Below are 23,018 nucleotides of genomic sequence, written 5' to 3'. Positions count from 1 at the left end.
ACCCAGACCATGCTACAGTGAAGCACTTGAGAAAACTTCAGTCAGGCTGTGGCCCCATTATACGACACAGAAGATCTATGCTCTTGACACTTCAAGGCCCTAATGGGTGCCAGACAATTCAAGGGACTTGGAGAGATTTTTAGTTGCCAACATTAAGCATAAAAAAAATTATCTGCACAGTTAAAGTACATTTCATCCATGGTTGCATCAAACCTAAGAATTTATTTTAAAAACAAAGCTTGACAACAATAAATCAGATGCATTAATTTTATCATATTAAAAAAAAGGATGAGGAATATCAAAAAACATAGCAGGACTCTTCAACAACTAACAACTTCAGAGCAGTTCAGTGTTCCAACTTACTTCATATCAATAAGCTTTGAATGAACCTAGTGCCTGGCAACAGTGTTGACAGTGATCTCTGAATCGGCACTTAGCTGTTTGAGCCATGTTTCAGAGAGGCTTTGGCAAAGGTGTTATGAGTTATTAATGTGCCATATTCCTTTTTAGAGAAGACAAACAAGTCATTATATGCCCATAAGAGCCAGTTCAGACTACTGAGTAAATAATTTGAACAAATGAAAGACTTTTAAAGCCTCTTTCATCACATTATAAACTCTTAGGCCCTAGAAGGGGTGCATGAAAGATCCATGGTATGCCAACTCTAACCTGCCATGTCAACCACTCAGCTCTTGACTGTTGGACTAATTGTAAGTTTAATACAAAGCCAAACCCATGTGCATTAAATGAGAAATCAGATCGGTGATTTTTGTTTCTCGGAAATCAAAGGATTTAACTCATCAAGGACGAGGTGCCCAACAAAACACTAGGCGAGGCTCTCCATGACTAAGTACAATATGCACTAATGCAGTAATTTATTTTTGAAAAGAACTTTCAGATCTGTTCTCTTCTTTAATGTTCCCTCATCCTGGCAAGGTAAATGGGGCAGGTATTATATTACCATTTTTACAAATAAAGGCAGAGACAACTAGAACAAGAACTCAGGTATCCTATGGATGTTAGGTAGTAAGAATGATCACATGAAGTAAAATTTATGGTCCACTGATCATTCCCTCATCTCCTTCCTGATATATGCATCTATATTAACATTAATAACTTATTATAGAATTGCCATTCATCCCCAAATCCAGATATTGTGAGTTCAAGTCCTAACTCTAATATATACTGGCTGTCCAAAACAGAAATATGGGAAATGATGAAAGGAATGATGAATTTACACAGCTGGCAGTAAAACTTATGGAAACTGTTGCCTTAGAGAAGCAGCGCTGTCTGAAATGTCATCATACATTCTCTTTCAAACTGCAGCAGGTAAACTTCCTCATTCTAGTGTTTGAAGTTCTGATAAATAAGTCCATATTCACCTTAACCATGCCCCACATGATTTCCTAGACTTTGATCATATCTCCCCTCTGTCTTAATCTTTATAGATGGAAGAATCCTTGTCTTTTAAATTTATTATTTAATCTGGCCTCTTATTTATTTTTGGTGTAGCCCTCCTGCCACTTTCTTTCCAGACCTTCCTACAATCTATTCCTATCAGCTAAGATTTTTTACTACTTGGAAGAATAGTAACGTTGTTCATATATAAAGTGACTCTGAGATACAGAGAGGTGACATTGTTACCTTTAAATTATGGAAGCCCAGGAAAAGCTATCTACTGAATCCGAGTCCCACTAGAGCTCTCTGGTTCCTAGGCACTGTGGTCTAATGGAAAATATGCTAGATTTGGAGTTAAAAGACCAAGTTTTGAATCTTAGCTCTGTGACCTTGGGCTAGTGGTTTCCTTCTTTCTGGTCCCTTCCAGCTCAGATCCCATAACATTAGTGGACATTGTCATTTTAGCTGTTTAGAAACTAGTGGCAAATCTACCTTCATAGAAAGAACTAATGAAGTCTGAATGTGGAGCAAAACATAATATATTTCACTTTCTTCCTTTTTTTGTTTGAGATCTCTTCCACAAAATGACTAATGTGAAAAAATATTTTATATGATTGCACATGTAAAATCTGTATCAGATTGCTTTCTGCCTCAGGAAGGGGGGAAAGGTCAAAAGGAGCAAGGGAGAGAATTTGGAACTCAAAATTTAAAAATGAATGTTAAATTATTTTTGCATTTATTTGGAAAAATAAAATATTATTTTAAAAAACTAAAAAAAGAAACTAATGGCAGATAATCTGTTAATTGATATGTTAACAATTTATTATCCACTTTGTAGTTTTATTTTGTCCATAGATACATTCATTAATCTGCAACCATTCCAGGAACAAAGTATTAGATTTGATTCTACCAGAACAGAGCTTCCATACCTCATCATGCAGCAGAGACTTACTGAACTCCAGGTGGTGTCTCTCTAAAATAGAAGATCCATGAAGCTTGGCTAAGGGGGATGCTGACCTAGGAGGAAAATAATGTGCCACAGATTATATCTATGCAAAGATTCATCTACATCCATGTTTCTGTGGGAATATCAGATGTCTAAAATTTTCCCTTTTCTTGAAACATTCTTAGTTATACTAGATAAAATGAGTAGAATATCATAGACTAATTTTAGAGTTAAAAGGGAACCTTGATGACCATATAGTCCAATACTTCAACCACAAAATTTTCCAGTGCAAGACATCCAAAAAGTGACCAAAGCCTCGGTTTGAAGACTTCCGAATGAGGGGGAACCATACAAGGCAGTCCATTTCACTTATGGATGATTCTACTTGTTGGAAAGCTTTCTTGACATTAATTTAAATTCACACTTTTGGAAGGAGTTAAAAGCAATATATTATAGTAAAGAGATCACTGGATCAAGAATCAGAAAAGCTGGCTTCATATTCTGGTTCTGTTACTTATTACAACGTGTGATCGACAGGGTCAAGTCAATTCATTTATTCCTATGTTTCAGTATTTTCATCTATAAAATAGAAGCATTGGACTAGATAATCTGTAAGGTTCTTTCCAGCTCCCTATGATCCTTATTTTTTGGTACTCATGGCACCCAAAAAGACCAATCTCTGGAATAATGTTTTGCATATAGTAGTTACACAATAAATATTTATTGAATGAACCACAACAAATTTAGATGCTTGGTGACCTATTCCTTGCACCAGAAGTAATGAGAATTTAGAATTGGAAGAGATCTCTGAAGTCAGCTAGTCAAAGACTCTATTTTACTGATAAGAAGAGGGGGAGCCAGGGAGGTTAAATAATTTGTCTATGGCCATCCAGGAAATAGTATTAAATGTCTGAGGTTCAAGTTAAAAAATCGAAGAAAAGGCTATGAAAAGCTGAGCACACTGTATCACATTATAAATAAGATAGGGATAGAAATGGGGACTGGGCCCATGGTTTTATTGGCATAAGGAACTTCCAGGTGAAACTTCCTCTATGGATGCAGAATACATTCTCTGCAATTTGTAGTCTTGGGAGTTACTTAGGGCACTGAGAAGTTAAGTCACCCACTGGAGTCACATAGCCAGTATGTATGTGGGGCAGGACTTGAAACCAGGTCTTCCTGGCTTTGAGACTGACTCTTTATCCACTACCCAATGCTACTTTTCACTCTAGCCAGCATAATCTTCTAACATCTCCCTTTGAAATCTCCTCCTGAACTTAGTAGTGACATCTGGCTCCTTAAAGGCAGATGCCGATGACACTCAAACCATGGAAGGTCATACGAAACAAATAGATCTTCAAGAATGGCAGCTAGGTGGCACAGAGAGTTTGGGGTTAGTGAGATCTGAGTTAGAATCCTGCCATGGATGTTTGCTAGCTCTATGACACTGGGCAAGTCACTTAGGAATCCAGCCTCAATCTCTGCATCTGTAAAATATGGAGGTTGAACTCCATGGCCTCTAAAAGCCTATGATTCTTCTACTCTGATGGCTTATTGCATGACTTATCTAGCATCAGTCTACCTAAATTTGGAAAAAAATCATAATTGTTGTTGTTCAGTAGGTTCAGTCGTGTCCTACTTTCAGTGACCTCATTTGAAGTTTTCATGGCAAAGATATTAGAATGCTTTGCCACTTCCCTCTTCTGCTCATTTTATGGATGAGGAAATTGAGATGAAAAGGACAAAATGACATGCCTGGGATCACACTGCCTGTAAGTGTCTGAGGCCAGATTTAAACTCATGAAAGATAAGTCTTCCTGACTTCAGGCCTGGCACTCTACCCACGGAGCCACCCAACTGCTCAGACTCATTATTAGATGTCTACAAAGCAGTGATGTGTGTGGGTATGTGTGTATGTGTGTGAGAGAGAAGGGGGAAAAGAGAGAGAATGAATGTGCTCCTGGAGGCCATGTATTGGAAGAACTAGATGGCATCGAGGAAAAAGCTCTGGGGGGAGCTAGAGTCAGAAAGACTTGAGTTCAAATCTGGCCCTGGATACTTTAATAGATATGTGACTCTGGACAAGTTGGTTAACTTCATCTGCCTCAGTTTTTGCAACTGTAAAATGGGATAATAATACCACCTACATCCCAAAGTTAAAAAAATCAAATGAGATAATATTTGGAAAGAGCCTGGCACAGTGCCTGGTATATAGAGTGTGCTCTGTAAACATTTATTCCCTTTCCATCAACAAGGATGTAAAGTGGCTGCACCAGTGTAGTGAATAGCATCCCACATTCTTGGAGAATTGAAAATAATTTGTTTTGAAGGATTAATTAAATATGAAATTATTAAATTAAATTAAATATGAAAATATATGAACGACAAAGTGATTTTCCAGGTAACAGCCTGCCTATTGTAAGCAACATAATCAAATTCCAGGTGCAGCTGAATAGTTGGATGGCCCTTTAGTCCTCAAAGTCTACATATAGGAAAGATGGGAAGAAGGGTAAAGGCATAATAGGAGGGAGGGGTCCCACTAGTACCAGTCTGGAGTTATTGAGGTGAAATTAGCACCTTCGTTCTTTTCTTCCTGCCTTCTTTGCCTTTGTGTGTGGTGGTGAAAATAATAAAGATGAAGGAGATCCCATCCTCTAGGAACTAATATTCATACTTGAAGGACTCCTTAGATAGAGAAAGGAAGCTTTGCCAAAGGATAGAAACCTTGAATATGTAAAAGAACACTTGGCTTGAGATAGTGTTGGAGGGAATAAGAGAAATTAGTATCTAAGAAAGGAGGAGCTCTTGGCTGAACTAGGCTTTAACAAGATGCTCCCAGCCGTGTGTGTGTGTGTGTGTGTGTGTGTGTGTGTGTGTGTGTGTGTGATCTACTTTGTAACTAAGGGAATAATTGAGTCCCTTCTCATTTGTAAATAGTTCATATTTCCTGAAACCTCATTCATTCACTCATTCCTTTATTCAGTCAACAAATGTGCATTGAATGTTCTTATGCTAGCTGCTGTGGGAAATACACAGAATGAGACAGGATTCTTTGACTGCATCATGGTGATAAAGCCTATACACAGATAACTAACTGCAAGACAGGAGCAACAAGAGAGGTAGAAAATACATGTAGCACTAGATATTTAAAGTAATTGATTACATTGGTTCTTTGTTCTCTTTGAAGTCTACTGTCAAGTAGGGAAAGAAAGAAAATGAATCATGTAAACATGGAAAAATATTTTTTTTAAAAATGAAGTCTACTGTCTGCTCTCAATGAAGGAAAAGTCATTAGAATACAGAAGCATGACAATTAATTCCAGAAGAGAAAAAAAGAGGGTAAGACTATAGATTTGGGTATAAATTCAAGCTCTGCCACTTGCTATGTGAGCAGTCACTTAATTTCTCTGAGTCTCCATTTCCCCACCTGAAAAATGGGAATGATATTAACAATAGTTGGCACTTATATAAGACTTTAAGGTTTGCACAGCACTTTGCATACATTATTTCATTTGATCCTCTTAATGACCCTGAGAAGCAGGTGCTGTTAATACCACCACTTTATGAAGAAACTGAGGCTCAGTGAGTTTAATTGATTTGTCCAGGATCACATCTAACAGTGAGATTCCAATCCATGCCTATGCTAACCCCAGTTTCAGTAGTCTCTCTGCTATGTTTTCCTGCCTCTTATGAGCAAATAAACCTTTCACTACCTGTATCACTGGGTGGTTAATAAGGAAAGAATATATGAGTCTTAAGCAACTCCTTAAGACTATAAGTCTAATAGAGAAAGTTGAACTGCATTGGCAGAGGGAGTTCCCTTATTGATTAACTCCCTTTATTATTGGTGGTGTGGCAGGTCACAGATCAAATTCTTATTCATATCCCTTTGTGTTAGTATAGGGACAGTCTCATCTGGTGGATAGTCTTCTGGACTCGCCCTCATATCTGGGTTCAAATCCCACCCAAGTTGTGATCCTGAGCAAGTCTCTTAACTTCAGTGTTTTTCAGGATTCCCTAGGACTTCTTTCCTAAGTCATTTGAATAATAGAATTGGAAGAGACCTCAGATGTTATCTAGTCCCAAATCCCATCTTACAGATGGGGAAAGTGAGGCTTGGAGAGGTTAAGTAATTTGCTTAATGTTATCCAGGAAATGGGACTAGAAGGGCTGAGGTTCAAGGTAGCAGAAGGTTGAGGAGCAGCAGGCTACAAGACAAGGTCAGGACCTTGGAGAGTTCTAGTGGCACAAGGGTTACTTTTGAAAACCAAGAGACCTAGGCACTGCCTCCTCAAGGTTTTTATAGCTGGCCCTGAAGCTAGACTCATCCCTTCCTTTTGGTTGTAATTCTAACATGTAAAGAATCAGCATGCCTTGTTTTAGGAGAAAGCTTGTCAGGGCCAGTGGTGTACAGGTTCAGCTGGTGATACTGGGCCAAAAATTTAGAATAAAAATGAAAATGTGTACAAAGAACAATGGATCAGGAACCATAAGAACTAGGTTTGGCTCCTGGTTCTATCACTTATCTGTATGACTGGAAGAATCATTTCTCTGAGGCTCACTTTCTTCCTCTAATGTCACTTTTACAGTTCTACAGTTTTACATAAAGAAACTAAGGATCAGAGGTTATATGGCATCTCCATCATTATGTTACTAGTGTCAAAGCTGAGTTTTAACTCAGATTCCTTTTCATGGGAGTGTTATTATTGTTACACTATATTCTACCTCTGAAAAATGATGAGATTTGGAGGCAGTTGGATAGCTCAGTGGATTGAGAGCCAGGCCTAGAGATGCAAGGTCCTGGGTTCAAATCTGACCTCAGACACTTCCTAGCTGGGTGACCCTGGGCAAGACACTTAACCCCCATTGCCTAGCCCTTACCACTCTTCTGCCTTGGAACCAATACACAGTATTGATTCTAAGATGGAAGGTAGGGTTGTTTTTTTTTTTTTAATGATGGGATTTAAGTAGGTTTTTAAAAGATTTCTTCTGGCTCTAAAATATTACAATTCCTTGTCTTAGATTAAGAACCTTTAAGGTCCCTGTTGAGCATTTGTTGGGATCTTATAGTACTTCTTCAAGGATGAATGTTGGTACCTCCAGGTCACCCCTTGGTTCTAGTGCCTCCCAATCAAGTTCCATGACAATTTTTTGGTCACTTAATCATAGTGCTGATTTTAAAAATGAATAGGCTTAAACTCATATATCTTAATAAGTACTGTTCTCTTCAAAGCAGTGACCTTTGGCTGACATGTAGTTTATTCCAGTAATATTCCCATCACTCAAAACCATTTCTGTCATTCTTCTTTGTTTTCAAGTTGATAAAGACAAAAGAAAGCTAGCTTCATGGTATAATAAGCATGACTGATTCTTATATGCCTAAAATGGTATTTTCCCACTACCTTATTCACCAGGGGTAGCTTTTAAAGACTTAATTCCTTCTAAAATTCAAATCTTTATCTATTGCTGTCATTTCCAAAGGAGAGTTCCAAACATGCTTTAGGAAGCAATAGGATTATGGGAATAAGCTTCACAAGGAAGACTATTTTGAAAAAGACACTTTGAATTTCACCTGTTGGATGATGTCTATAACACCTATGCTTCATGTCTTGCTCATTTATCTGTTTATTTGTTCCTTGGTGTCAGAAAGGATTAACTTCAGGTTGAAAGCTAAGCAAATCATAAACAGGCTAAAATGATTTTAATTTCACTGATTGACTTTTGATTCTTTTTCTACAAATACATTGTGCCAAAATATGGAGAATGCATGGAGAAAGTCTGGTATGTTTGTTTGAAGAATCAATTATATAGTCAAATCTCACAAATGACAAACTGATATTTAGAATGCACATAAATTAAGAACATTCTAGCTCTTCTGGGTGCATATTAAGCAATGAGAATTCATGAAAGATCTATAATTTCTTCCTCCATCAGTAGGACATAACCCAGGGTGGTAGATTGAAACAGAGGACTAAATTTGGAATCAGAAGACTCAGGTTCAAATCTTAGTCACCCAGGTTTATAACCAAAGTGTCATTCTTGACCCTCACTCCCTGTCTCACCCCTCATATTTAATCAGTTGTCAAGTCGTATTGATTTTAGATTTGTCACAGCTCTCACATTGCCCCTTCTCTCCTCTGACACTGCCACCACCCCAGTGTGAACCTTCATCACCTCATTCTTAGATGACTGAAGTAGCCTGCTAATGAGCCTCCTGGTCACAAGTCCCTCTCCTCTCCAGTCCAATCTCCCTTCAAATGGCCAAAATTGATCTTTCTTAAGCACAAGTCTGTCTATGTCACCTCCTGATAAATAAATTTCAGTGGCGCCCTGTTATCTCCAGAATTAAATATAACATCTTCTGTTTGGATTTTAGAGACCTTCTTCACCTGCTTTCCTCTTTCTGTTCCAGTCTTCTCATACCTTATTTCCCTCTAGGCTTGCAACCAGTGACACTGGCCTCTTTGCCATCCCTCACCTAAGATTCTATCTCCCTACCTATGCATTTTCATCTATTGACTTCCATGCCTGGAACTCTCTCCCTCTTTTTCTCTGCTTTCTGGCTTCCCTGACTTCCTTTAGCTAAAGTCCTATCTTCTTCAAAAAGACTCTCCCCATCCTCTTAATCTTAGTGTCTTCCCTCTGAGATAATCTCCAATTTATCCTGTATATATCCTTGTACAGTATATGTTTGTACTCAGTTGTTTATATGTATATATTTTAACATAATTGTTTGCATGTTGTTCCTGCCATTAGACTGTGAGCTCCTTGAGAGCAGGAATTGTCTTTCTTTTTATCTTCAATACCCAGCATAGTACCTGGCACACACAGGTGTCACTTAATAAGTGTTTGTTGACTGACTAATATTGATACACAGCTTAATGAGAGAGGAAACATTGGACTGAAAGCCTCTAAATTGGGTTTTAGCAGGATGGGTCATCCTCATCCTAGCATTTAAATCTATTTATTTATTCCATTAAAATATCTGGTAATGGCTAAGAAATAGTAGATTGGTGGAATATGACATACAACAAACAATTGTAAAAGATTTTGGTAACTTTGTATTTGACATAAGTAAAGATCCAAGCTTTTGGAATAAGAATTCACTATGTGGTAAAAATGTTGGGAAAACTAGAAAGTAGACTGATAGAAACTAAATATAGACCAATATCTTATACTATTTACCAAGATAAGATCAAAATGGATATGCAGTCTAGGCATAAGGGGAGATATCATAAGCAAATCAGAAGAATGGGGACATATTTCCTATCAGATTCATGGATAGGAGAAAAGTTTATGAGTAACCAAGAGATAGAATACAAATTGTTTCTATAGAAAAAGAACTGCTCTCATGGATAGAAGTCTCAGCCCTGCCACTGGCTACCTGTGTGACCATGGATGAGTCATTTAACTTCTTGGGGTATCAATTTCTTATTTCTAAAATATGGATAATAATCTTTGCCCTATCTCACAGGATAGCTGTGAGGATCACATTATCCAATATATAAAAGACAAAAGTCACCAAACAGTGTTATAAATTTGAATTATTATTGAAGCAATCCCTTTGTGGTGGCAAAAAATTGGAAAATGAAGGGATGCCCTTCATTTGGGGAATGATTGAACAAATTGTGGTATCTTATGGTGATGGAATACTTTGTGCTCAAAGGAATAACAAACTGGAGGAATTCCATGTGAACTGGAATGACCTCCAGGAATTGAGACAGAGTGAAAGGAGCAGAGCCAAAAGAACATTGTACACAGAGACTGATACACTGTGGCACAATCAAATGTAATGGACTTCTGTACTAGCAGCAATGTAATGACCCAGGACAATTCTGAGGGACTTATGAGAAAGAATGCTATTCATATCCAGAGAAAGAACTATGGAAGTAGAAACACAGAAGAAAAACAACTGCTTGATCACATGGGTTGATGGGGACAAGACTGAGAAAGTAGACTCTAAGCGATCACCCTAATACAAATATTAATAATATGGAAATAGGTCTTAATCAACGACATATGTAAAAAAACAGAGAAATTACTAGCTACAGGGGGAGGGAGGAGAGGGAAAGAACATGAATCATGTAACCATGAAAAAAATATTCAAAATTAAATAAATAAAAGTTTTTATTCTAAGAAAATAAAGAGGATGAAGTTGAAAAGCAGAGATATTAATTGAAAAAAAAGTGCATCAGTCTACATCAACACAGCCCTCTGTTTGCACTTACTTCATCTGATACAAATTATTGGTGCCTCTGTGATCAATATCATGGCAGAAAGCAGCTGCAACCATTGCAAAGGCTTCCAGATCCGTATAGTATTTCTTCAGTCCTCCTGTCTGTTTAAGGAAACAGAGCTGGGTTAATGGAAGTAGCCTGGTACAGTAGAAAGACCACTGAGGTCCCCATGCCAGTTCTGATATCTACTAGCTGCATCAGGTTGTGTAAGTCACTTTATTCTTCTGAGACTCAGTTTCCCTTTCTATAAAATGGGATTGAAAGTCATTCCACTCTATGCCTTGAAAGGTTGTTATGAGGAAAGTGCTTTCTAAACCTTAAAAGGATGTAATAATGTAAGTTGTTTTTATGATGATCTACTTCCAGAGCCATAAGTAGCACAGGGCAACTGGGGCATTGTCCCAGGATGCCAAAATTTAGAGGGTACTGACAATGTTTACATTTATTCAGTAGCTTAGAAACAATAGACCTCTGACTTTATTTAGCAAGAATAATTAGTTAAAAGGGGAATGTACCAGATGTTACTTTTCTTCCTCTGAGTGTCCTGTTCTCTCCTACACTATCAGCCAATAACAATAGTTTCCCAAACACCTTCCCCAGGATATCTTTCCAATGATTTGAGGTTTCTCTCCCCCACCCCCAAACAATAACAACAAACAACCTGGATCTCTCTTTAAAGTTGATTTGAGCACATGTTTTGTGCTGCTTGTTTCACCTAGGAGCCATGATAGCTAGTTATGGCTTTATTTGATATACAGGGTAGTTATGACAACCACAGATTACTCTTTTTGAGTATGAGACCTGCTTTTTAGTGTCAATAAAATTGTCATATATAATATAATCTAAAGATTGTGGCTAATATGGAAAAATATTTTACATGACTGTACATATATAATCTAAATCAAATTGCTTGTCTTCTCAAAGAGGGAGAAGAGGAGAGAAAATATGGGACTCAAATTTTAAAAAAATGAATGTTAAAAAGGTAATTGATTAAAAAACAATCTGATTGAGAAAATGAGTTTTCAATTAATTTTATCCTATTAATAACATTACATACATATGAAAAATAATCATTCACAGAATCATAGACTTAGAGTACAAAAAGGAACTTAGACATCATCAAATCCAACTCAGTTATTTAATTTAATTTAATTTTCCCTTTTTTATTTAGAATATTTTTCCATGGTTACATGATTCATTATTTTTCTCACCCCTCTTTCCTACCCTATTCAGGAGCTGATAAGCAATTCCACTGGGTTATACATGTATCATTGTTCAAAACCCATTTCCATGTTATTAATATTTGCAGTACAGTGATCCTTGACATCAAAACCCTAATCATATCCCTATCAAACTATATGATCAATCATATGTTTTTCTTCTGCATTTCTGCTCCCACAGTTCTTTTTCTGGATGTGGATAGCACTCTTTCCTCTGGATTGTCCTGGGCATTGCATTGCTATTAGTAGAAAAGTCTACTACAAGGGGGCAGCTGGATATCTCAGTAAGGGGGCAGCTGGGTAGCTCAGTGGATTGAGAGTCAGGCCTAGAGACGGGAGGACCTAGGTTCAAATCCAGCCTCAGACACTTCCCAGCTGTGTGACCCTGGGCAAGTCATGACCCCCATTGCCTACTCTTCCACCAAGGAGCCAATACACAGAAGTTAAGGGTTTAAAAAACAACAACAACAACAACAAAAACGAAACAAAAGTCTATGACATTTGGTAGTGCCACAGTGTATTGGTCTCTGTGTACAATGTTCTCCTGGTTCTACTCCTTTCACTCTATATCAGTTCCTGGAGGTCTTTCCAGTTCACATGGAATTCCTCCAGTTCATCATTCCTTTCAGCACAGTAGCATTCCATCACCATCAGATACCACAATTTGTTGTCATTCCCCAATCCATGGACACCCCCTCATTTTCCAATTTTTTCCAACACAAAGAGCACGGCTATAAATATTTTTGTATGAGTATTTTTTCCTTATTATCTCTTTGGGGTACACATCCAACAGTGGTATGGCTGGGTCAAAGGGTAAGCAATCTTTTAAAGCCCTTTGCACATAGTTCCAAATTGCCCTACAGAATGATTGGATCAATTCACAATTCCAATAGCAGTGTATTAGTGTCCCAATTTTGCCTCATCCCCTCCAACATTTATCACTTTCCTTTGCTGCCAGATAGGCCAGGCTGAGAGGGTGGTTCCTCAGAGTTGTTTTAATTTGCATTTCTCTAATCAAGAGAGATTTAGAACACTTTTTCATGTGCTTATTGATAGTTTTGATTTCATCATGTGAAAACTGCCTATTCATGTCTCTTGACCATTTGTTGATTGAGGAATGGCTTGTTTTTTTGTAAATTTGACCTAGTTCCTTATATATCTGGGAAATTAAACTTTTGTCTGAGAGTTTTGTTATAAAAATGTTCTCCCAGTTTGTTACTTTCGTTTTAATTGGTTGCATTGGTTTTGTTAGTGCAAACCCTTTTAAACTTAATATAATGGAAGTCATTCATTTTACATTTTGCAATGTTGTCTATCTCTTGCTTGGTCTTAAATTCCTCCTTTGCCCACAGATCTGACAGGTATACTATTCTATGTTCATTTAATTTATTTATGATTTTACTCTTTATATATGCCATTTACCCATTTTGAATTTATGTTGGTATAGGGTGTAAGATGTTGATCTAAACCCAATTTTTCCCATGCTGTTTTCCAATTTTCCCAGCAGTTTTTGTCAAATAGTGAGTTCTCATTCCAAAAGCTGGGGTCTTTTGGTTTATTGAACACTAGTTTGCTGAGGTCATTTACCCCTAGTCTAGTGATGGCAAACTTTTAAAAGAGGGGGCCAAAGGAAAGGAAATGCTCCTCTGTCAGTCTGTTTCTAAGGCAACTTTTTCAAAGTTTCATTGTATTGTATCCTACTCATTGTATTCATCAGATTAGGAATAATGTCACGTGGTTGTGGCTGGTTAGAACATTTGGGGGGGGGCATCTGGCCTGCAGGCTGTAGTTTGCACATCACTGCCCTAGTCTATTCCATTGAGCCACCTTCTGTCTCTTAGCCAGTACCATATTATTTTGATGATTACTGCTTTATAGTACAATTTAAGATCTGGTACTGCTAGACCCCCATCCTTCACATTTTTTTTCATTATTCCCTTGATATTCTTGATCTTTTGTTCTTCCAGATGAACTTTGTTATATTTTTTCTAATTCTTTTAAAAAGTTTTTTGGTAGTTTGATAGGTATGACACTGAATAAGTAGATTAATTTGGGTAGGATTGTCATTTTTATTATGTTAGTTCATCCTACCCAGGAGCAATCAATGTTTTCCCAGTTATTTAGATCTAGTTTTAATTGTGTGAAAAGTGTTTTGTATCAACACAGTTATTTTACAAATGAGAGAACTGAATCCAGAGAAGTTGTATCTTACCCAGGAACACACAGAGTTCTCAGCCAATATTCCAACCCAAGTTTTTCTGACCTCAAATTCAGTACACTATCATCATGTTGCTATGTGAAACATAGTCATGAGGAGGTGGCTTAGATGGTGGATAGCATGTTAGACTTGGACATAAGAAGAACTGGGCTCAAATTCCTCCTCTGTCACTTATTAGCTTTGTGACTCTTGGTAATTCACTAAATTTCTCTGGACCTCAGTTCTGCCTTCAGTAAAATGAAGGAACTGGACTTGAGGGTCTTTAAGATCCTTTCTAGCTTGAAAGTCTGTGATCAGCCCTACTAGTGATCTCTTTCATCAAGTTTCCCTTCATACTGAAATTCTGGCAGTCGGAAAGAAATTAGTGAGCCTTGAAATGCTGTAGAAATGTGAAATGTCATTATTATTATTATTAATTCTATCATCATCATCCCTTCCTATTATCTATAGGGTTCCTGAACCTACCGTCAGCAGAGTAAACATTGTCTGCCCCACATTGAATCCATGTCGCCAGTTGTGATAGGTGACAGATCGGTAACCTTTTCTCACTGTGTACATCCATCTGGTAAGGACCTGTTGCGAAAAGAAAAGAAAAGAAAAGAAAAGAAAAGAAAAGAAAAGAAAAGAAAAGAAAAGAAAAGAAAAGAAAAGAAAAGAAAAGAAAAAGAAAAAAAAAGGAAAAAGAAAAAAAAGGAAAAAGAAAGAAGGAAAGAAAAAGACCTTTCAGACTTTGGAATCTAACCCCCAAAGCCTAAGAAGGTCTGGGATGGTATGACTGACAATCCATCTTATCTAAAAAAGGCCACTCGGTTTTGTTTAGATAGGTTTCAGGAGAAATATTTGCAGTTAGTAATTCTTTTCAGCCAAAACCCAAACTGAAAATTCACTGTTTCTAAACACAAAAGACATTTGGTTTGAGAACTATGAGAATTGCTATTTTTAATGATGAAGTAAATATCATCTGACCTCTACAGGCACTTTGAACTTTTCCACTGCTTTTATTTCAAAAAATAACTGGATCCCGCATTTAATCAATTCATGCTCTGTAATGGGGAAGTCACTGAAGTGGAATTCATAAAGTTCTACATCCTTGGGGTCCGGCAGCTCTTCTTTCTGTTAAAACAAGAATGATATTTTCCAGATAAAAATTGACCTTTCAGTCCTTTTTATGTTCATAGATCTCAAACATTCAGAGTGTCGGAGTCAACAGGAGTCCTGTCTAGCAATGAAGTAGAGAGTGGGCCCTCCATCACAAAAGCCTGGAACCAGGCTGACTCATATCTAAATATTAAAGTTATTGCCAGTCAGTGAAAGCCAGTTTTCTCTCTCCAGCCCCCATGTTTTCTTATTGTTCCATTATTAGTTAGAGAGTAACTATTTCTCAATTTGATTCATCTGAAGTATTTATAAAGTGCTCACTAAAGCTCCTGATAGTGAGAAGGGATACAAAGGGCATAAATGAACAATCTTTGCCTTCTAAGACAGAGGTTCTTAATCTGGAGTGTATGAAACTCATATCTGAATATATTCAGATGTATATAATGTGGTTCCCAAACCCACCATTTGTAGGGTAAACATTGTCTGTCTCACATTAAATCCATGCTGCCAATTGTGATAGGTGATAAATCGGTAACCTTTTCTCACTGTGTACATACATCTATAACCATATACATGTATATAAAAATATATGTGTGTATATATGTATGTATGTGTTTCTTTTATAATCCTATGAATTTTACTTAACGCATTTAAAAAACCCTATTCTTAGGAGGCTTCATCATATTGCCATAGAGGTCCATGATACAAAAGAGGTAAGGGATCCTAATTCTAGGAATTCATGTTCTACTGGATGAAAATAACAGATACTCACAAAAACAAATACAACATATTTACAAAGTAAGTAGGAAGTAATTTGAAGAGGAAAGAGCTAACATTTGGGGTATCAAGAAAGATCTTAGGTAAAAGATAGTGATCGAACTGATCCTTGAAAGGAGTTAGGGATGTCTAAAAAATGCCTACTATATGAAGAGTACAGTACTAGGCACTAAACGGAGAGAAGGAAAGAATTGGGTACATTGATCATTCTAATAGTCTTGGAAGGCTTTGTGATCATAGATATGGCTGTTCTTTCCATGATTAAGGATCATAACCTATATACAACAGGTATTCCCACCTCTTGACTCTTCCTAAATCCTCCACAGGAGGTCTTCCCACGAAGCTGGTACCTTTTCTCTAGTTCTCCTGATATTATGTGGATAACACAAGATACGAGGTGTTCATGGACTATCCCTCATTCTTGTTATGTGACTGACCTATTTTTTCCACCATTCACTTCCCTGATGGCAACCTTTAAGTGACTTCTCTTATGCAAATTCTTCATTTATAATTTGTTGCTGATGACTAATACTTATGCACCTTTCAAAGTTCAGTACATTCTCTACTAAGTGCTTCAGAGACATATAAGTACAACTGGATGAGATAATTGTTAGGTAAGTGGGGAAATGAGATGGAGATTTTCAGGCAGGATCTAAATTAGAAAAAAAACACCCAAACAGAGTGAGGAAGCACTGGAATAAGAAAAGGGATGCTGAAGCTAAGTTACTATGAGGTTTTGCATATGCATATAAATATAGTTTATATGTATATGTATATGTATAATTAAACTAACCATATCTTTTACTGGAAGGACTGCATGGTCTAAAGAATAAAGGATTAGCCTATGAATCAAGAAGACCTGAATTCAAGTCCTGCCTCTGACACCTATTACTAGCTTTGTGAGTTTGAGAAAAATCACAACTTCTCCATGGCTCCAGGCAACTAATCTAAGCTATTTAGTTATGGATGAGTTTTTTTTAATCTGTATTGGTAAATAGAATTTCCATACCAGGAAGTTTCCTACATGAGTAAAAATCACAGATTTGAATTTTTTAAAAAACCCTAACCAACTAATGGGTATAGGGCTGTGGACTGGGGATCAAAACTGGGGCTGGCAGAGTAGAATAAGAAAAGACAAAGGAGGAAACTTTCCCAGAGTATGATAAATTCCATCCCCTAAAGTTCCCTTAGCCTCAAATATACCATCAGTGTGGAGGGATCAGACCCCAAGATTCCAAGCCACAGGTACTATGTCATTGACTACCTATGTGGCTTTGAGCAAGTCACCAAACTCCTCTCTAGGCCTCAAATTCCTTATTTATAAAATAAGAGGAATGGAATCAATGGCCTCTAATATTCCTTCCAGTTCTAAATTTATGATCCTTCTGAGTCTGAACTCCAAGTCAGGAGAATATGGCCTAGGCCCCATGTTCTGTAAGAAAAGGAGTTAATTATCATTGACAAATCTCTGCTCTCATCCAGTAAGTAGGCCAGACACAACTCAATACCAGAAATATTGGGAAAAGAAGGGTGTCTGCTTTCAGGTGCCATTAACCCTATTAGACAAGCAGACCTCATGTTCCTGGCCTCATCTGAAAAGCTATGTGGTTGAGATGTTACTTTTCTGAGGTCACAAAATCAAGGAGGAAATTGAGATGAGAATTCAGAGCTCTGAGGGTTTTGTTAAGTTGATTAGATTTCCAAGCCTAGCCTGATAACATGGATTAGGAGTCATGAGTCAACAGATAAAATGTACACTTCTCAACTGACTACACTGGGAAATGCCTTAAACCACTGAATGTAGCTGTGTGTTCCTTCCTGAAAGGAAAACCTTAGAGACATCATTCCCTGGTTTTGCTTGTTGCACAATAATATGGGAAAAAATCAGGTGGGCTCAACTAGCTTCCTAAATGTGGTTGAGCCTGAGGAGTTAATTAGTAAGGAGTCATAAAGTGGAGGCTTTTATCAGCATGTAGAAGACTGGCTGGATTAGCCAGGGCAGAGTCTGGTAATTCCATTGTTAACCCTCTATGGAATAAAGTAAACATCTACATGGATAGCTTCCACTGAAATGACTCCAAGGAGCCCAGCTTGGGACAGAAAAATGAGGGTGGGGTAGGAGGGATTAGAGAATATTCTTATGTGGGTAGCATTTGGGGGAGGGGGATAGGATCATTCTCCCATTCCCCTGTGTAAGGGGTGAATCTATTGTTAAATTTTTATCATAAGCATTTATAGTTTGGGGAAAAGAGTAGAAAAACACTCTGTATCTGGCCCACAGAAAGGATGGAGGAGTAAGGGGAGAGACTAAAAGAGAGGGAATGAAAATGGGTGGGAATAAATTGGTAACCTCCATCACAAGATTAGATTTCTCCCTCCCTTCCTGATGAAGCCTATGGGATCTCTAATTCTCCTCCATCTTGGAGTGAGTGGGGATGTACTAGAGCAGTGGTTCCCAAACTTTTTTGACCCATCACCCCCTTTCCAGAAAAAATATTACTTAGCCCCCTGGAAATTAATTTTTAAAAAATTTTAATAGCAATTAATAGGAAATATAAATGGCCATCACTGTGGCCATCACTGGCCCCCTGGATCGCTGTAGCACCCACCAAGGAGTGGTAGCATCCACTTTGGGAATCATTGTGCTAGAGGATTCAAGAAAGGTAAGGAGGTAACCCCTCTTTTTAGGAGGTTGTAGCCCAACCCTATCACATTTATTTGTTTTGCAGGATGAATTGGTATACTCCTAGAAGACCTACGGGTTAAGTGTTGGTAGAATTGTAGATGTAACATGTCATTTTTGAGTGCATATGCATCAATAGATAAGAAATGGGGTTTTCCTGAAAAACTGCTGTCCCGTGTACTACCTTCATTTTGTTTTTGTTGGATCTTTTTTTCTTTAAGGAAAAGTGTGATTTGGAATCATTGGCTTACAAATGGGTTATTCCAAATATTATTTAAAAATTGTTTGCTGAGGGCTTGGAACATATATCCTATATATAAACAATACTTGGGTTCTGGGGATTTCCTGAAAAATTTTGTTTTACTTGTAAGTATAATATATAAAATAAAATAACTATAAATGAGCTAAAGCTATAGTATTATAGAACCTAAACAGTAGGAATTGTGGTCCCTCAGAAGAGATTAGCCAAGCCATGTATGAAAGAAAAAACCAAATAGAAAACTAATGTATGTTATCCAGCTTAAAACAAATAGTTAGGTGAGAAATCCAATGGATTTGTCCATCAATATGTGCATTTTGGACAGACAGAAAATATGGACAATGATTTGGACTCAGAAATGAATAGGAAGAGAATTAGATTACATTCGGGGAAATGATGAATGGGTTAATTAAAAAAAAAACACGGAAAGACCTACGTAAAATTATTAAATGAGCAAAACAAAGAGAACATTATATACAGCAACAGAAATATTATTTGGAGAAATGTGAATGTCTGCCTTAGAGAAAGAACTGATAAATAAATGACATCATTTTACATACACACACACACACACACACACACACACACATATTTGGTCAGATGATGCCTTCTCTAGTGTGGGGTAGGGTGGGGTGAGAGGAAGAGAGAAACCCAAGAACTTTATATAACAAGCAAACAACCAAATAAATAATTTTTTAAGATTGCATTGGGGGCTTTCACCTTCAGCTTGACCCTGGAGGAGCTTTGGATGAGGACTGAGGACTGCTTTCCTTAGAACAACCATGAGGGGAGGGATTTCTGGGAAGATGGTGGTTTAGAGGGAGCAAATCTTAAAACCTTCGCACCTTTACACACCGAGATAGAAAACAATGGGCTTTGAGAAGAAAGAGGAACAAATCTAACAACAGGACAGAGCAGGGGGATCCTATTGCTGCACAACTAAAGAGATTTTAGCCTCAGGGCAGATTAAGCAGTACAGACTAATCCAATCAATACAGGCTAAATACCAACAATTGAACAGACAAGAAGTCTTCAGAGGGCAGAGAAAGTAACTACAAACCTCCATTGCCAGCTGGAGGAAGATCTTTCATCAAAGATCATTAAATACATCTGCTCAAACTAGCAGAACAGAAAAGGAAAAAATATGAGTAAACAACAGAAAAAGAGAAAAGAAATGACAATTGACAGTTTCTTTCAAGGAAGTGAAAAGAGTGTAAATGAAATAGAAATAGAAGAAGAGGAAGAAGTTCCAGTGAATTGGACACAGGCTTTGGAAGATCTCAAAATTCAATTAATTCAAGAACGTCAGGAATTCAAAAAGCAATCAAGAGAGGCAAGAGAACCTAAAGACAATTTGAAAAAGGAAATACATGAACTAAAACAAGAAAATGAAGTCTTAAAGGCCAGAGTTGGCCAGCTTAAAAATGAAGCAAAGAAGGCAAAAGATGATCTACAAAGAAAATCAGACCAGAAGGAGAATGATGACCAAAATGCCAGGGATGAAATTCAGTCTTTAAAAAACAGAACTCAACAACTAGAAGCAAATGACTTCACAACACAGCAAGAATGTATAAAACAAAATTTTTAAAAAAAGGAAAAATTTGAGGAGAACCTGAAACACCTCATTGATTCAACCAAAGATCTGGAGAACAGAGCTAGAAGAGACAATTTAAGAATTACTGGTTTACCAGAACATCATGATAAAAGAAAAAGTTTAGGTATAATTTTACAAGAAATTATCAGAGACAACTGCCCTGACATTCTCAAACAAGAGGGAAAAGTGGAAATTGAAAGAATCCACAGATCACCTCCTACATTTAATCCACAACTGACAACTTCCAGGAATATTATAGCCAAATTCAAAAACTACCAGATCAAGGAAAAAATATTACAAGCTTCTAAAAAGAAGTCATTCAGATATCAGGGAACCACAGTTAGGATAAAACAGGATCTGGCTGCATCTACATTGAAGGACTGGAAGGCAGGGAACATAATATTCCAGGAATCAAGAGAACTGGGTCTACAACCAAGAATCAACTATCCAGCAAACTGACTATATTATTGCAGGGAAAAGTATGGTCATTCAATAAAATTGAGGACTTCCAAGCATTCATCAAGAAAAAACTGGACTTAAACAGAGAGTTTGCTGCTCAAACAGAGAACTCAAGGGGATCTCCATGAGGTAATTAAGAGAATGAGGGGAGGGGAAAAAATCTTTAAGGGACCCAATAAGTTCAATCAATTTGTATCCCAAGAAGAAAAGATATTTGCAAATATTAAAAATTGTTATTACCAACAGGGTAACTAGAAGTTTACATAGAGGGAACAGTGACAAACTGTATAGGATGAAATGTCAAGTGATATATATATATACACACACACACATATATACATATACATATATATATGTGTGTATATATATATATATATATATATACACACACACACACAAAACTAGAGGGGGGGAAAGTAGGTAATATTAAGAAAAATGGGAAAACAAACAAAAAGGAGTAAATTTATATCCCATAAAGAAGAGCATGGGGCCAACAGGGAAGAATAATAATACACTGTAAGGGTAAAGAGGTTAGAGAAAGGAAATATTTAATACTTAAGTGCATTGAAATCAACTTAAAGAGGGAAGAACAATCAGATCCATTGGGGCAGAGAATAGATTTGCATCCTATAGAGAAGTAACAAAGGTACTGGTGAAGGGTAACAAAAGGACTGGTAGAGAGGGAAGTAACACTAGGGAGAGGGCGTGGGGGGGGGCATAGCTTAAAAAGATCCTAAAGAAGAATAAGAGGGGAATAAGAAGGGAGAGGATAGAAAGGGAAGTACAATAAGGAAGGGGATTAGGGGAACTGATTAAAAACAAAACACTGATATAGAAGGAAATAGTGAAAGAAGAAAGGACAGGACAAGGAGAGAGAATCAAAATGTCTGGGAATACACAGTTGATAATTATAACTCTGAATGTGAATGGGATGAACTTGCCCATAAAACGGAAGCAAATAGTGGAGTGGATTAAAAACAAAAATCCTACCATATGTTGTCTACAGGAAACACACATGAGACAGGCAGATATACATAAAGTAAAAATGAAAGGATAGAGCAAAATCTATTGGGCTTCAAATGAGAAAAAGAAGACAGGAGTTGCCATCATGATCTCTGACAGAGCCAAAGTAAAAATAGATATGGTTAGGCTTCCGGGTTAAGATGGCGGCAGAGTAAGAAGCAGCTCTAAACCTCTCCTGACCGAAACACACAAAACTCCTCAAGGGGACATAAAAACAAGTCCAGACGAACGGAGGAACCCCACAACAGGGCACAGCGTGGAAGGTACGTGGAATCGAGACATTTCCAAGCTAAAAAGGGCTCTCACTCAAGCGCGAGCTGAGCAACCGCCCCACCCCCACCCCCTCCACACTCACCTATAGCTCTGAACCCAGCTAAAAAGAAATAGAGCAAGTTTGGGGCACCCATCGAGTCATCAGCAGCTCCGGGACCTGTTCCTGAGAGCAGCAAGACTTAGGACCCCATTAAGTCAAGAACGCACGCGAAAGCTGAGCGGAAGCTGGGAGCGGAGCGCCGGCTGAGCAGAGGCGTGGGTGCCGGCTGAGCAGAGGCTTGGGTGCCGGCTGAGCAGAGGCGTGGGTGCCGGCTGAGCAGAGGCGTGGGTGGAGGCAAACACAACCAGGAACTAAAGCCCAAGTGGGGAACCAGTGCAGACGGGTATACGACTGTGGAAGTAGCTCCCTGAGACTTGTAAAGAAACCTCCTGCAGAGGTTCTAGCAAGGGAATCCACCAGGGGGCTTGACCTTGGAAAAAACTAAAACTCAGTCCTCAGGAGCCAATAGATCTCAGACAGACACTGAGAGCGAGGATAAACCTGAGAAGCTGCTGGGCTAATGATGGCTAACCAGTTACAGGAAATTCAGAAGAGAAAGAATAATAACAAAAAAAAGAAGTCTTTAACACTCAACAGCTTCTACACAGAGAAAATCCAGACAACCGAGCAAACAGAGGAGGAGAACAAACAACCATCCAGACCCTCCCCAAATAAGGAAAACTCCTCACAACCTATGGAAGAGTTCAAATCTGAGATTTTGAGGAAAATGGAAGAGATCTGGCAAGAAAATAACAGCTTAAAAGGTAGAATCTTGCAACTGGAAAGCGAGGCT

At 37.8% G+C, this 23,018-nt stretch overlaps 1 protein-coding gene across 1 annotated transcript in view; it reads right to left on the bottom strand.

Moving 5' to 3' along the window:
- PDE6C (phosphodiesterase 6C) overlaps positions 1–23,018 on the bottom strand; it is an 86,580-nt gene that overhangs the window by 31,000 nt on the left and 32,562 nt on the right. Inside the window, exons 12-15 of the mRNA XM_044662636.1 lie at positions 14,986–15,132; positions 14,485–14,592; positions 10,573–10,682; positions 2,328–2,415 (exon numbers count right to left, since the gene is read on the bottom strand). Of these exons, the coding sequence (XP_044518571.1) occupies positions 2,328–2,415; positions 10,573–10,682; positions 14,485–14,592; positions 14,986–15,132 (453 nt within the window). The remainder of the gene's footprint in view (positions 1–2,327; positions 2,416–10,572; positions 10,683–14,484; positions 14,593–14,985; positions 15,133–23,018) is intronic.

Source organism: Gracilinanus agilis, chromosome 2 (genome assembly GCF_016433145.1).
Source record: "Gracilinanus agilis isolate LMUSP501 chromosome 2, AgileGrace, whole genome shotgun sequence".
NCBI lineage: Eukaryota > Metazoa > Chordata > Mammalia > Didelphimorphia > Didelphidae > Gracilinanus > Gracilinanus agilis.
Note: the sequence above shows the minus strand (reverse complement) of the source record. Positions and strands in the feature narration are given on the sequence as shown.